Here is a 16901-nt window from a genome sequence, read left to right on the forward strand (position 1 = left end):
AAAAGTAAGAACAAGTGCTGGATAAAAACTCAACGGCTTTTTTTTTTTTTTTGGCGATCATGTCATAGTGGTGTTCCTAACCTCACCAATAAGGCATGGTTTACCCTCCTGAAGTTCAGGATCCTAGAGCCTGTTTGTCACACATAACTTTTTTTATATTTGTTTAACACTTCCAAAAGTTAAAACCGAGTACAAATAAATTTGATCAATTTTTAAGTCAATTCAAACACATAAATATACTTGTTAACTATTTAGCATCCTTAACTGGGACAAATATGGAATACTGTATACACCAGTTGCAACGAAGGAGTATTTGTAAGAGAATCAAAACAACACATTTCCACATTCTGTTTTCCTATACCAGTTCAAATAAATACAAGAGATTTTTGACCATATAGATTATAATCTAAGCAATTCTGGAAATTAGTGAACTTGATCTCCTTAAATTTTAACCACATTTTCTTTCTCATTTCTATAACAGTCTATCCCCAAAAAGGATTTATGGTTCGCAAACTTCGTGTTTCTCCTTCCGAAATATGGGATCATCTCCATGACTCATTTTTTGGCACATTGGTGATGGAATGTCTAACGTACTTTGAGCATCTAGAACTTGCCCCCTCTTTACTTTGAACTGAATCTTCAGGCTTTCTATTTGTCCTGCATCGTACAATTCATTTTACAATATATATAAAAAATAAAGGTAGCACCATGGATTTTTTTTTCTAGGGAAGACATAATCGTGATTTTCAAGACGTAATATAATTTTTAGCTGAAAGGAAGTTTAAATATTCCACACAGATGAAACTCCAAATAAGTGTAACCAAAGTACCAAACCTCTCAGCAGTGACGAAGGATGACTGGTTTTCCTTGGGGATAGTAGACTCCGTCCAGCTTGCACAGATATATTCCTCGTCTTCCAAATTCAAACCCATTAAACTCTTATTCCTTGTAATGCAATCAAGTTTTCCTAAATTTAATCTTGGTTTGTATGTATGTATAAAGCCAAATCTATGATCCTTAACTGAAATTGATCCACAAGAAATTAGTTGCATAAGCATATTATGAGGCTTTAGCTTTGATGGAACGCGACACTCCTCACTATCAAGTTTCCTGAAGCTGCTGAGCTTGCTAACATCTGATCTGATGAGAGATATTAAAGTATCTGGTGGAAGTGTGTCTGACTCCACGCGTATCTCTGTTAACTCGTTAACCTGAACCTGATTTATTTCAACTGCACATGACCTATCATCCGTTGAAATGCCTCTTGTACAAATATTATTATGAGTTGTATTAGCCGTGTTTGTCTTTTCGTGAATCTGAAGGGAAGCATCAGCCAGGACATCACACGTATTAGCATTAGCGCTGTTTGCCTTTACAGCAGGAAGTGATGGTTCACCATCACAAGAGTTTTTTGCGCATCTTTCATTCGTGTTAGACGGAGGAGAGGAATCATATTGGCTTGGAGGTTCTGGTAATACTTTTCGATTTGACAATTTATCATTTTTCGCAGGACTGGATCGACCTACAAAGGAAAGAATTGAGGTCTAAAGCTACAACAACTGTCGTTTCTTAAAATGCAGAAATCTTATGTCCCTATATATTGACAAAGCAGGAAAAAAAACACTGCAGCCAAACTTGTTACTTGTCTATTCTCCTAAAAAAATAGATCCAAAAAAGTGTTTTCAAGTGATAGTGTACTGTAGATACCTGATTTTAATTCTTCACAAAACTCGGAGCCTTTTAGAACGTATTCAGTAGTACGAGCAGGAAGAATCAAATCATCTTCAGAAAGATCATGCCACACAAATCTATTCTTGTAGCTTCTGTGTTAATAACAGATGAGAAAAATTGTGTAATATCCTGTTTGACTAAAAGCAAAATTATACAATTGTTTAGTCTTTACCTCTTGCAGGACCAAGAATAAGATGAAGCCATTCCCTTGCCTCTCAAAACGTTAAACCTCTTGATTACATCTTCAAGATATATAAATTCAAGATTCGTATTCGTCAATATATATATATATGTCTAAATGAATAATGAGAAGCGTGTGTGTTACCTCTCAAGTATAGACCATCAGGGGAAGACATGGTTACTTCCATGAAATGAGGATGCTCAAGTTGTTGATTTCTACAAAGATAGTATACCACTGGCACTTTCCCATCACTTTGACTTGGCTGTTGTTGCTCATATTTTGGTGATTTCTCTCTCCACACTTTGGCTCTCTCTGGACTCAGCTGCCTATACTTCCTCACACGCTCTTCCATTTCAAATAACCACGATTCACGTTTGATTGATGGAAACAAGACACTTCATTTAATTTGGTAAAACACAAAAAGATAAAATAAATGACGCATCTAAAACAGATGACAAACAACCATTCTCCATTTCTATTAATAATAAAGTTAAGTGTTTTTTGTCAATAAATGAGCATAAGAAAGGCGAAGTATTTTGATGTACCCCACTATACCAAAAAACAAAAAAGTGTAAATCCAACTTTGCAAAAGTCATATGAAAGATGAAATGCCACCACCATTCCCTCAGTAAGATACATAAAGAAAGATGTGCTGCTGCTGCCAATAGTCTTTGGCTGTTTGTGCTACTTTTCAACTTTAGCTATGCCTTTTCTTTCGACTTTATGCTCTGTTAGCTGGACTCATATTTCCTCCCATTCCATACAGTTTCCTTTATATGTGGCCTTTTACTTAGGAGTTGTTTGCTACTAATAGGAATTAATAAACGGAAAAGGGCCTAAAATACCCTCAAAGTATTGGAAATGGTACAAAACTAACCTTCATCCATCTATTGACTCCAAAATACTCTCCCACCCACCTATTGGGTCCAAAATACCCTTGTCATCCACATTTTGATTCAAAATTGATCACTTAATTAACGGTTTTATACTTAAACTATTTAAATATTTTTTTAAATACGTGGCGCTCAACTATTTGTTATAATTTAACTTATTAGTATAATTTATAAATCAATCCACTACCCACCCATTACTAATTAAATCCATCTAAATTAATAAACCCGTCATATTATTAATGCAAGCTACTGCCAATTGAGTGTTTTTTAAAAATTATAGAAGTAAATTATCATACATTCAAGTGGCTAAATAAAAATCACCGATAAACTTAAAAGTCTGACTATGTTCATCTTAATTATTCTTACGTCTCAATTATGTGATGTTACTTCATAGGTAACTATTTTTTCAAAATAATATATTAAAGATTTTAAAACAAATCATAAATATTTATAAAATTATATTTAAAAAAAGTGCATGAATTAATTCGGGATGTATTACTTCTTTACCTTTAATTATAAATTTCTAATTCAATTTTGAAAGAAAGTTTCCTTCTAAATAAGCGGCTCAACCTAAATTTAAATTGGGGCTTCTATTCGGACTCGAATAATTTTGGATGTCATTTTCAGGAATCTATAATTTTATCGTGTTTTAGTAGTATTTATGACGATTTTGATATTATAATTGGATTATTAATTGGTGAGGTTTAGTTAGTAATGAGTGGGTAGTGGGTTGGTTTATAAATTATATTAATAAATTAAAATTATAACCAATAGTTGAACCCCAAGTATTTTAAAAAATATTTAAAGAGTTTAATTTTAAAACAATTAAAAAAGTAGTCAATTTTGAACCCAAAGGTGGATGACAAGGATATTTTGGAGCCAATACGTAGATGAAAAGGGCATTTTGGAGCCAATAGGTGGATGAAAGGTAATTTTGTACTATTTTCAATACTTCAAGGGTATTTTAGACCCTTTTCCGATTAATAAATCATTTCCTCCCATTCCATACAGTTTCTACTTGTCCTAATTATTACAATGAATTGGTTTGTACTAAGAGCGACTAGCGAGTTCACTGATATTTTAAATGGGTAAAATAAATTAAATAAAAATGAATAAAGTATTTAACTCAACTGATATTTTAAATGGACAAAATGAGTTACCCAATAAATAATATGGGTATCCATATTATAGCAGAGATCTTTGTAAAAACTTTAAAAATAAAATCTTTTTAAAGTTTTTTTTAAGGACACCCCATACCAGCCCCATGCCCCATATCCTAAAGAAATGTAAAAAATAATTAGTTTGTGTGGTAAAATAANTATATATATATATAGCTATAAAACTTGGCCACAAAGTTAATCGAACACAAAGTATATTTTGTGGACATTCATTTATGACACTATCCCTTACATGTTCATGTAAAAATAAATTTAGTGAAAGAAAACATTTAGTAATACGCATTATTTGCTGCCTCATTAAAAACTTTTACTAGAAAAATTTCATGGGTTAACTTCTGTTTAAGGGAAAAAGAGTGCAGCGCGTATTTACACCCCCTGATGAAAACATTACTTAATATCTTGAAAATGACATATTCCGATCATCTTCTCAAAGGTTAAAGTTGGAAATGTCTTGGTGATCACGAATTGTTGGACAATTGTTTTATCCTTGATTTGAAGATCCTGAGTAAGCAAAAGAATTTCGATAAAATATATTTTGGTTAGTCTCCTTTGATGTGTCTTCCTTTTAGTTGAGCACATCCAACACTGTCTTCATATAATGTTGTTGGAATATGTATTTTCAAAGGAAGATCACATATTTTCTGGATATGTTTATAGATGTCAACCAAATATATTTTGACAATTACTCAATTTGTGATCTTGTCGGTTTAGACAAATTTGCTCATTTGAATTTTTAGTAGCAACAACCAAGCACTGAAAGACACTTTCACTTGGATAACAATCAAATTAACTATCTTGTGGAATAATTTGATATGACAGTATTCCGACATGACAATAAATATATTTCTTCATGTAAAGCTTTATAAGAATTTCACAGTCTATAAATCTTGACACAATTGAACTAATAATTTACATCGATATTTGATTTACTCTAGTATCTCCACTGATAAGAGTGATATCATATTTTGCATGCATAACTATTTACCATGAATAATAATAGCTAGATACATAAGTGTACTAATTGCACTATGACATGATATTTCTAATAATTTCAATGAGATCGAAATTGATTTTTATATTATCCAATCTTACGAATTGGGGTAATATTTAGTGGAATCGCTTTACAACCTTTTAAATTCTTCAGGAATTTCATATAATTTTTACATTCTAGCTAGATAAGATAGTCATTCATAATGTGTATTCAAGTTTTTCATATATTGTCCGACAAAAATCTCATTGCATCCAACTTAGGAGAATATTTTTTCCATATAATAATGTCCGGACTTTTGCGAAAAGTTTTTGTTTTTTAGTGCACAATCGTACTTTATATTTTATGATTTTACTTATTGCACAATGATGCATTTGATCCCCACTGACATTATATTTTAGTATATGGACATAGTCCAAAACATCACTTTTCAAAGTGAAATAAAATATACTTGAATTGTATTTTCTTTGGCCAACATTTATTTGTTAACTTTCAACAAATTTAGTATCAAGATCCTCATCACCATTTATAATTTTGAGTGCTATATTATATTAAATAAATCGTCAATAGTTTATTTGATATCAATTCTAATGTGATGTAATTGTCGAGTTCTCTTTATATTTCATCATTTCTAGGTACCTGAGTCTTTGTCAAGGTTTTATAAAGTGTTATGTCATGGTGCTATTTGTAAAGAACTTGCCTCATTATTATGACCAGTTTAGTCATTTTCTCCTCTTTTTTTTCAAGAATTTTCATTTTTCGAATCGATTTATCTATTAAGCTTTCGACATGCCTTAAATTATGTCCTTCAAGGATTTCATTGGAGCATTTACAAATTATAACATATGTAATTGAATATGTCTGATAATTGACTTAAATTATATTTTTAAGGATCATATCAATGATATTTTATTATGTATAACTTATTTTTCAGTTTCTCTTCATCTCCCCCTAATATTAGTGTAATCATTTAAAATTTATTAAATATAAATTTATAAAATGATTCGGATTATATTGAATTCATAAATATATTAATCCAAATAAATATTGTGGATTGATATAATTGAGTTAAATATTTAAGTCCAATAAATATGGATTTAATTAAAGTCTAAATTAATTGATTTGGGCTACATTGGATGAACCCAATTTGTTAAACCCAATCTCATCTCATTCTAGAGCCCATCTTGGCGCCACGTGTGCAGATGATGTGGCATGCCAAGTCAAATAAGAAAACCAATAGAATCATGACATGTGTCAAAGATGACAAGCCGCTTCATAAAGCCCAAATGCCATGTCACTTCAATCTGATTGGCTGAACGGAATCTTATTCCAATCGCAACTCCTCTATTCTAAAACTATAAATAGGGGTCCTCATAATTCAGAAAAGAGACAGAAAATTCTAAACAAGAAGCTAGAGAAACTCTGTGGTACAAACGCCATTTAATTCTCTACGAAGCTACAGGTTTAAGAATTCAAGCATTCAAGTTCAAGAACGATCAAGATCAAGACCACCGAATTCAAGAACAAGCTCGAAGCCCTTGAGTTCAAATAAAAGTCAAGATCAAGATAAAGTTCAAGTTCAAGTTCATCATAGATTCAAGAACAAGCTTTAAAGCCCTTGAATTTATATTTGAAAAGGCGAATTCAGAGGAATTATAGAGATTGTAACACTCGCATTTGAAATAATAAAATCGATTGTTGCTATAATTTTCCGTTCTTGATTATTGTTTTCTCGACGCGAATTTTATTGTCTACAAATTCTGGCACGCCCAGTGGGACAATCTCTACCTCTCATCTCAACTTTTCAAACGTCAAAGAATATCAAGATGACTTTCATGAACAACAACTCTCGATCAACCTTCTCTAAAGTCACTAGCTCCAAGTTCTCTACTGAAGTTGAAGACATCCTTGGAGTTACCTTTGGAAGTTTTGGAGTTGTTACGAGAAGCAAGGCTGCTACACTAGGGCAACAAACGCTTCAAGTGTCGTCTGCATCAACCCCTGTTTTTGGGTCTTCGACTCCAAAAGGAGCAAGTTCCTCCACAAATTCTCTAGAAGGAGGAAGTAGTGTTGCTGAAAAGATCAAGAAGACATTGGCTCTACTTGAGCAATCTGGTTCCAAGAACTCTACCACAAGGGAGAACTGTGATTCAACTTGTGAATCATCTCCACGTATATCGCGTAATCTGAGTCCACTGAAAATTAACTTACGCGACAATCCATGTTACTCTCCTGCATCTCCAATGGTCATGCAAACGATGGTGACTGCTGCTTCCTCTCCTAAGGAACAACTCGCAAATCTGACGAAGTTGGTTGAAGGATTGACGAAGCATGTACAACACCAAGAATCTCGAATTGACAAGTTGATGGACAGGATAGAAGGACTTTTGGATGGAGATGCGAGCCATGCACCTGGAAAGGGCATTGAAGTTCAAGAAATCGAAGATCCCACTAAGAAAGCCCCGTTTGTTAAAGAGATGCCAGTTTCTTCTAAAGGAATGATCCCACTCGATCGCTTGAAGGAGTTTATTGAAGGAATCATCAAAGATAAGTATGAAGTGTCCACCAAGTCTTCTCATATGTATGCTAAGCCATACACTGCTAGGATTGATAACTTTAAAATGCCTGCTGGTTATCAACCTCCCAAATTTCAACAATTTGAGGGAAAAGGAAATCCGAAACAACATGTCGCGCACTTCGTGGAGACATGTAATAATGCTGGAACATATGGAGACTATCTTGTCAAACAGTTTGTCCGCTCTCTAAAAGGAAATGCCTTTGATTGGTACACGGATCTCGAACCTAACTCTATTGATAGTTGGGAGCAACTAGAACATGAGTTTCTCAATCGCTTCTATAGCACAAGGCGCACGGTGAGCATGGTAGAACTCATGAATACTCGCCAAAGGAAGGATGAACCGGTCATAGATTTCATAAATCGATGGAGGAACGCAAGCCTAAATTGCAAGGACAGGCTTAGTGAAGCTTCTGCAATCGAAATGTGTATTCAAGGAATGCACTGGGAGCTTCTTTACATCTTGCAAGGAATAAAACCAAAATCTTTCGAGGATTTAGCTACTCGCGCTCATGATATGGAGTTGAGCATGTCATCTGCCGGAAAAGATATGACTATTGTCCATGATCCTCGCAAAGGAAGGGACAAGCAGGAACCCAAGAGATGGAGCAAGTTTCTGCCCAGAAATGACAACAAAGAATCCATGAGTGTAAATGTGTCACCCGCAAAGTTCACCACGAATGAGGGCGTAAAACAAAATGTGAGAACGACTTTCCAAGCACGTTCAAATCAAAAGTCGACGCTAAGGGAGATGCAAGGAAAAAAGTATCCCTTCTTGGATTCTGACGTTTCTGAAATTTTTGATGAATTGCTTGAGTTAAAGCTCATTGACTTGCCAGAGATGAAGCGACCCGATGAAGCTGGAAAAACTGATGACCCAAATTATTGCAAGTATCATAGACTTGTGAGTCATCCTCTTGAAAAATGTTTTGTCTTTAAGGATAGAGTGATGCGATTGGCTAACGAAAATAAAATTATCCTTGATGATGAGAAGGCTAGTTCTAACCATACCTCTATCACGTTTGGGTCACTGGATCCGGTCCAAATATATATCTCTGAAAAGCATGAAGAAGAGCCAGTAGACCAGGACGTTGACATAGATGGTGATGAGGGTTGGATTCTTGTAACTAGGCGAAGACGCAACAAGTCAAGCTTACGAAAAGAATTATCCGAGCAACCGGTTAGAGGAAAAATGGTGAAGAAATCAGAGAAGCAAAAATCAATCAAGCGCCCCAAAAGGGCAAAGGTTGAAGTGCATCACTACCAAAAACCTCGACGTCTTGTGACTCTAGAGGAATTCTTGCCAAGCTCGTTCGACACAAAGTCTACTCAAGGCAATGTCGAGGCATCATGTTTCAATGTGGATAAAGAACAAACAATGAAGGTGCCTCCTACTGTAAAAGAAGGAACAACGAGTGAATCCTCACCAAAAGTGTCTCCTGGGGAAGAAGAAAAAGAAACAAGGGAAATCTCAGAAATGATGTCTCTTTCATCTTCTGAAAAATCTATTGAACTTTCTTCCCAAGAAGCACATGTCTGTGATACTAAAATCACATTTACAGATAACGATCTTCTATTTGGTGAAACACTACACAATCGTCCTTTGTATATGGTGGGTCATGTGCTAGAGAAGAAGATAAATAGAATCTTAATAGATGAAGGATCTGGAGTCAACATTTTGCCTATCCACACATTGAAGGAACTTGGCATCACGACTGGGGAACTTAGTGAAAGTCGTCTGTTGATACAAGGATTTAATCAAGGTGGGCAGAGGTCCATAGGCTCTATTAAATTAGAGATCCACATGGGAGATTTGCGATCAAGCGCATGGATGCATGTGATTGACGCAAAGACATCATACAATATATTACTTGGCAGGCCTTGGGTACATGAGAATAGAATTGTCTCATCTTCTTACTATCAATGTTTGAAATATCTTGAAGGTGGAATTGAAAGAAAGATAGTTGCAGATGATAATCCTTTCACCGAAGTGGAGACACACTTTGCGGATGCGAAATTCTGAATGAGAAGTTATGTTGTTAAAGGGGTCAAATCCAATGACGTCAAATCAATCAAGATTGATAATATCGTAAGCAAAAGAATTGATGCAGCTATCGAAAAGGTGAAAATTGACACTAGAGACTCTTGTCCCATTCTTAATGAAGGGAAAATCCTGTCTTCAAAGAAGAAGCAGACTTCTAGGCTTTGCTATGTTCCAAAAGAGAAGAAAGAACAAGATCAACCATCTAACCTTGAAGAAAATGCATTAAGAGGGCTAACTCTTCCTATCAGACGGATTGATGCAATAAACTTGTCTTCTAAGTTGCCAGAAAAGTTAGTCGCTCAAGATCAAGTGCTAGATATGGCTCTCCCTACAAAGCGCACAAGAGAAGGTTTTGATCCCAATGCCTACAAGTTATTTGTGAAGGCAGGATACAACCCTAGCGAGCCATCAGCGCTAGGGAAACTCCCATCAGAAGATACAACTAGGAAAGCGCGTGAAGGCCTAGGTTATAGCCAACCGCCGCCAATTCACATTTCCATAAGAAGGGCCAGTAATAATCATATAACTTTTGAAGATGACGTCACTGCTCCCAATAAAAGGCCTTCTGTCTTTGATCGACTTGGTGAAGCGACAACAAGAATTTCTGTGTTTGAGAGGTTAGGTCCTCTGAAGAAGAATAACAAGAACCTGAGAAGTTATTTAAAAGTTACAACGCGTACTTCACATTTGATTCGAAAGGATTTCAGAAGTTTGATTCCTTCTAGGATGAGGCGACGAGTGGAACTTATGGTTTCCTGTAAAGAGGAACTCAAGGCAAAGGTTCATACTGTGGTTTACACCAAAGAGCGCGAGGAAGATGAAGAAAGTGTAGGTTCCTCAAATCATGTTACAATCCAAAATGAGTACGATTCTTTGCCTCAAAAGAAGATTGAGGAAGAGGTAGAAGATATTGTCTCGTGTTGTCATATATCAGTCAATGACAATGATCCTGTGGAAGAGGAAGATGCTAAAGATGCTCCACCAGAACTTGAAGAAGGAGTAAAGATCACAATAGATCCTTTGAAGGAAGTTAACCTTGGCACTGATGAAGATCCGAAGCCAACTTACTTGAGTGCGTTTCTAGAAATTGATGAAGAAGTCGCTTACATGAATATACTCAAAGAATATAGAGATGTATTCGCTTGGAGTTACAAAGAAATGCCTGGATTGAATCCTAGAGTAGCGGTCCATCAATTGGCAGTCAAAAATGGTTCTCGTCCATTTAAACAAGCTCAAAGACGTTTTAGACCAGACTTGATTCCGTTGATAGAAAATGAAGTTAACAAACTCATTGAGGCAGGCTTTATTCGTGAGGTCAAATATCCTACATGGATTTCAAGTATTGTTCCTGTGAGGAAGAAGAATGGTCAAATTCGAGTTTGCGTTGACTTTAGAGATCTCAATAATGCATGCCCTAAAGATGAGTTTCCTCTTCCCATTCCAGAGTTGATGATTGATGCCACCACTGGTTATGAGGCAATGTCGTTCATGGATGGTTCTTCTGGATATAATCAAATCCGCATGTCACCAAAAGATGAAGAACTCACTGCATTTCGCACGCCAAAAGGTATTTATTGCTACAAAGTGATGCCATTTGGTTTAAAGAATGCTGGCGCCACATATCAAAGGGCTATGCAAAATATCTTTGACGACTTGCTCCATAAAAATGTTGAATGTTATGTTGATGATTTGGTAGTAAAGTCGAGGAAGAGGGGTGATCATTTGAAAGACTTAAGGATGGTGTTTGAGTTACTCCGAAGATATCAACTAAGGATGAATCCATTGAAATGTGCCTTCGGAGTTACTTCCGGCAAGTTCCTTGGCTTTATTGTGAGACATCGAGGAATTGAAATTGATCAAGCCAAAGTCGATGCAATATCAAAGATGCCTGAACCTCGAGATATTCATGAGTTAAAAAGTCTCCAAGGAAAGTTAGCCTACTTGAGAAGGTTCATCTCAAATCTAGCGGGGAGATGTCAACCATTCAGTCATCTCATGAAGAAAGGTGCTCCTTTTAATTGGGACCAAACATGTAGCGAAGCCTTTAAAAGTATCAAATCGTATCTAGCGAAACCTCCGGTTTTGGCAGCCCCTATACCTGGAAAACCATTGATACTCTACATTGCAGCACAAGAAAGGTCTGTAGGAGCCCTGTTAGCTCAAGAGAATAGTGAAGGCAAAGAAAATGCTCTTTATTACTTAAGTAGAACGATGACGCCAAATGAGCTAAATTATTCGCCAATTGAAAAGTTATGCTTGGCACTGGTCTTCTCAATTCAAAAGATGAAGCATTATTTTCAAGCTCATGTTGTCCGCCTTATTTCTAGAGCAAATCCCATCAAGTTTGTTATGTCAAAACCTGTCCTTAGTGACCGACTAGCAAGATGGTACCTCCAATTCCAACAATTTGAGATTGTGTACATCCCTCAAAAATCCGTGAAGGGACAAGCACTAGCGGATTTCTTAGCAGACCATCCTATACCAAATGATTGGGAGTTAACTGATGAGTTTCCTGATGAAGATGCGATGTTAATTGAAGTTCAACCTCCTTGGAAAATGTACTTTGACGGGGCTGCACATCGCGGCGGAGCTGGTGCTGGCGTGGTGTTCATCACTTCACAAGAAGAGATTCTACCATTCTCTTTTACTTTAAAACAATGTAGCTCCAATAATGTCGCTGAATATCAAGCACTGATACTTGGACTTGAAATGGCCGTTGACATGAAACAATTACATTTACAGGTCTTTGGTGACTCTCAATTGGTGATTAATCAGCTCTTAGGAAATTATGAGGTAAAAAAGCCTGAATTGCGACCTTATCATGATTATGCTCAAAAGTTGATAAGATGGCTTGGGGATGCAACCCTTCAACATGTGCGTCGAACAGAGAATAAGAAAGCTGATGCATTGGCTACTCTAGCTTCAACGCTAACCCTTCCTGATCAAACGCAAGTAACTGTCTGTCAGAAATGGATAGTACCACCGTCAAATGAGGAAGAATATATTGAAAATAAGCTTGATCATATCGTCGCCATTGTTGAAGCTGCGAAGGAAGATTGGAGACAACCCATCATTGACTACCTATGTTATGGGATACTTCCAGAAAATCCAAGAAGAAGGACTGACGTACGTCGTCGTGCACCTCGTTTCCTTTACTACAAGGATACATTATATAGAAGATCATTTGAGGGTATGTTATTACGATGTTTGGGAGAGGAAGAAGCGACTCAAGCTCTGCAAGAAGCACATTCAGGAGTATGTGGATCACATCAATCTGGACCAAAACTTCATTTTCACATAAAGAGAATGGGGTATTACTGGCCAACCATGGTGAAAGATTGCTTATATTATGCCAGGAAATGCGATGCTTGTCAATTTCATGCGAATTTCATTCATCAGTCACCCGAAGTATTGCACCCAACCATCGCATCTTGGCCATTTGACGCTTGGGGACTGGATATTGTAGGACCATTACCAAAGTCTTCTGGTGGACACTTGTACATCTTGGCCGCAACTAATTACTTTTCAAAATGGGCTGAAGTTGTTGCTCTTAAAAAGGTGAAGAAAGAGAATGTTGCAAATTTTATCCGAGTAAATATTATCTATCGCTTTGGCATCCCTCGCTATATAATAACAGACAATGGCAAACCATTTGATAACAAGTCAATGAACAAGATTTGTGATTTTTTTGACTTTAAGAAGCGTAAATCTTCTATGTACCATGCTGCCGCTAATGGTCTTGCTGAAGCATTCAATAAGACTCTATGCAACCTGCTCAAGAAATTTGTCTCCAAAATCCAAACGGGATTGGCATGAAAGAATGGAAGAAGCTTTGTGGGCATATAGGACAACATATCGCACACCAACTCAAGCAACACTATATTCACTTGCTTTTGGAGTTGAAGCAGTCCTGCCACTCGAGCGTCAAATACCCTCCTTGAGACTTTCTATTCAAGAAGGGCTCACTGAGGAAGAAAATGCTCGATTGCGTCTTGCTGAGTTAGAAGCACTTGATGAAAAGAGGTTAGAATCCCAACAAAACCTTGAATGTTATCAAGCTCGTCTATCTCGTGCTTTTAATAAGAAGGTTCGCTTAAAGAAGGTTCGCTTGAGGTACTTTCAAGTAGGAGATCAAGTTCTTGCGGTAAGAAGACCAATCATTACTTCGCACAAGTCTGGGGGCAAATTTACCTCAAAGTGGGATGGACCATATGTCGTACAAGAAGCATATTCAAATGGTGCTTACAAGCTTGTTGATGCTGATGGCTTAAGGATCGGTCCTATTAATGCCAATTTTCTAAAGAGATACTATCCTTGAAGGAAGATGATGCTCCTTAGGGTACGAGCCTAAACTGCATGTCACTCCTGGCCCGCAAGAGTATAAACTGTGTACGGCACAACCAAAAAAAAATCACTCAAATCCCCAGAACTGCGTTGTGACTTGATCCTCTTTATTGAGGTACGTAGGCGCTTAGAACCATATTCTAAGTTCAGTTGCATGATTGTCAAAAAAATGTTCCCACTTGATCTATTGCATGAAAGTCAAAGCGATATATATTTTATTTTTATCTTTTGTCTCATCAAACTTAAGACTTGCACGAAGCATTGATGGGTTTATGGAAGGGGCAAACCCTTATAAAATATGAATCTCTTATTAGAATGGTGGAAGTCTTTAAATTAGATCAAGTATGCAAATTGGAGTCTTTATATTCTTCGAGTTTATTATTTGAAGTATCCAAATTCTCTAAGTATACAGGTTGAAGTATTCAAATACTCTAAGTATGAAGGTAAGACTTCAAGTATATAAGTAAAAGTCTCCAAATGCGTATGTAATTGAATTCCATGCCTAAAGGTGCGCGAGGTTTGTCCCTTTGCACCTTAAGCTAGCTTTGTTGCGGATTATCCCTCAATAGATCTTTGAATTTCTATGTTTTAAGGTGGACAAACTTGTCCCTTTACACCTTAAGTTAGAACTTTTCACGGATGTATACTTAAAAGAATCTTTTTAAATTTTCATGTCTTAAGGTGGACAATATTTGTCCCTTTGCACCTTAAGTTGACCTTTTCACTGGTGTATATTTAAAAGGATCTTTAAATTTTTCATGCCTTAAGGTGGACGATATTTGTCCCTTTGCACCTTAATCTAGCTTTGTTGTGAGCTTATCCTTCAACGAATCTTCAAATTTCTATGCCTTAAGGTGGACAAACTTGTCCCTTTGCACCTTAAGCTAGAGTTCCGACGGATTTATCTTTAAAAGGATCTTTAAATTTCCATGCCTTAAGGTGGACAATATTTGTCCCTTTACACCTTAAATTGGTCTTTTCACGGGTTTATCCTGTCTCAAGTTGGTTAAGCATTCAGGACCTTGTAACACCTTGAATTTATCTTCAAGGCGGGAGCGTTACACGGTATCCTATTAAAACTTCAAGTTGGTTAAACATTCGGAACCTTGTAACACCTTGAGATTATTTTCAAGGGGGGAGCGTTACACGGTATCCTATTAAGCTTCAAGTTGGTCAAGCTTATCCTTCAACGAATCTTTAAATTTCTATGCCTTAAGGTGGACAAACTTGTCCCTTTGCACCTTAAGCTAGAGTTCCGACGGATTTATCTTTAAAAGGATCTTTAAATTTCCATGCCTTAAGGTGGACAATATTTGTCCCTTTGCACCTTAAACTGGTCTTTTCACGGGTTTATCCTGTCTCAAGTTGGTTAAGCATTCAGGACCTTGTAACACCTTGAGTTTATCTTCAAGGCGGGAGCGTTACACGGTATCCTATTAAAGCTTCAAGTTGATTAAACATTCGGAACCTTGTAACACCTTGAGATTATTTTCAAGGGGGGAGAGTTACACGGTATCCTATTAAGCTTCAAGTTGGTCAAGCTTATCCTTCAACGAATCTTTAAATTTCCGTGCCTTAAGGTGGACAAACTTGTCCCTTTGCACCTTAAGCTAGAGTTCCGACGGATTTATCTTTAAAAGGATCTTTAAATTTCCATGCCTTAAGGTGGACAATATTTGTCCCTTTGCACCTTAAACTGGTCTTTTCACGGGTTTATCCTGTCTCAAGTTGGTTAAGCATTCAGGACCTTGTAACACCTTGAGGTTATCTTCAAGGCGGGAGCGTTACATGGTATTCTATTAAAGCTTCAAGATGGTTAAGCATTCAGGACCTTGTAACACCTTGAGGTTATCTTCAAGGCGGGAGCGTTACATGGTATCCTATTAAAGCTTCAAGTTAGTCAAGCATTCGGGACCTTGTAACACCTTGAGGTTATCTTCAAGACGGGAGCGTTACACGGTATTTTAGTAAAGCTTCATGGTTAAACATTCGGGACCTTGTAACACCTTGAGGTTATCTTCAAGGCGGGAGCGTTACACGGTATTTTAGTAAAGCTTCATGGTTAAACATTCAGGACCTTGTAACACCTTGAGGTTATCTTCAAGACGGGAGCGTTACACGGTATTTTAGTAAAGCTTCATGGTTAAACATTCAGGACCTTGTAACACCTTGAGGTTATCTTCAAGACGGGAGCGTTACACGGTATTTTAGTAAAGCTTCATGGTTAAACATTCAGGACCTTGTAACACCTTGAGGTTATCTTCAAGACGGGAGCGTTACACGGTATTTTAGTAAAGCTTCATGGTTAAACATTCAGGACCTTGTAACACCTTGAGGTTATCTTCAAGACGGGAGCGTTACACGGTATTTTAGTAAAGCTTCATGGTTAAACATTCAGGACCTTGTAACACCTTGAGGTTATCTTCAAGACGGGAGCGTTACACGGTATTTTAGTAAAGCTTCATGGTTAAACATTCAGGACCTTGTAACACCTTGAGGTTATCTTCAAGACGGGAGCGTTACACGGTATTTTAGTAAAGCTTCATGGTTAAACATTCAGGACCTTGTAACACCTTGAGGTTATCTTCAAGACGGGAGCGTTACACGGTATTTTAGTAAAGCTTCATGGTTAAACATTCAGGACCTTGTAACACCTTGAGGTTATCTTCAAGACGGGAGCGTTACACGGTATTTTAGTAAAGCTTCATGGTTAAACATTCAGGACCTTGTAACACCTTGAGGTTATCTTCAAGACGGGAGCGTTACACGGTATTTTAGTAAAGCTTCATGGTTAAACATTCAGGACCTTGTAACACCTTGAGGTTATCTTCAAGACGGGAGCGTTACACGGTATTTTAGTAAAGCTTCATGGTTAAACATTCAGGACCTTGTAACACCTTGAGGTTATCTTCAAGACGGGAGCGTTACACGGTATTTTAGTAAAGCTTCATGGTTAAACATTCAGGA

The 16901-nt window shown here is 36.9% G+C and overlaps 2 protein-coding genes across 2 annotated transcripts; one reads left to right on the forward strand and one right to left on the reverse strand.

Annotated features, from left to right (window-relative positions):
• Positions 1-250: 250 nt before the first annotated feature.
• LOC107021553 (protein UPSTREAM OF FLC-like) lies at positions 251-2619 on the reverse strand. The gene is made up of 5 exons (XM_015222237.2): positions 2057-2619; positions 1904-1973; positions 1708-1823; positions 835-1522; positions 251-657 (listed from the first exon to the last, which is right to left on the reverse strand). The coding sequence occupies exons 1-5, from the start codon at positions 2262-2264 to the stop codon at positions 543-545; spliced, it is 1197 nt and encodes a 398-aa protein (XP_015077723.1). The 5' UTR covers positions 2265-2619; the 3' UTR covers positions 251-542.
• Positions 2620-9569: 6950 nt separating this feature from the next.
• LOC107022186 lies at positions 9570-13406 on the forward strand. The gene has a single exon (XM_015222868.1). It carries the CDS (start codon positions 9570-9572, stop codon positions 13404-13406), a length of 3837 nt encoding a protein of 1278 aa, XP_015078354.1.
• The last annotated feature ends 3495 nt before the right edge of the window (positions 13407-16901 follow it).

This window comes from Solanum pennellii, chromosome 6 (assembly GCF_001406875.1).
Source record: "Solanum pennellii chromosome 6, SPENNV200".
Lineage (NCBI taxonomy): Eukaryota > Viridiplantae > Streptophyta > Magnoliopsida > Solanales > Solanaceae > Solanum > Solanum pennellii.

Bases quoted from the DNA above. Each gene is read 5' to 3' on its own strand.
- LOC107021553 (XM_015222237.2), bottom strand. From the start codon at position 2,264: ATGGAAGAGCGTGTGAGGAAGTATAGGCAGCTGAGTCCAGAGAGAGCC. The intron at 1,824-1,903 runs GTAAAGACTAAA...TTATTAACACAG, and splicing joins TATTCTTGGTCCTGCAAGAG to AAGCTACAAGAATAGATTTG. The intron at 1,523-1,707 runs GTATCTACAGTA...TTTCCTTTGTAG, and splicing joins TTGTGAAGAATTAAAATCAG to GTCGATCCAGTCCTGCGAAA.
- LOC107022186 (XM_015222868.1), top strand. From the start codon at position 9,570: ATGAGAAGTTATGTTGTTAAAGGGGTCAAATCCAATGACGTCAAATCA.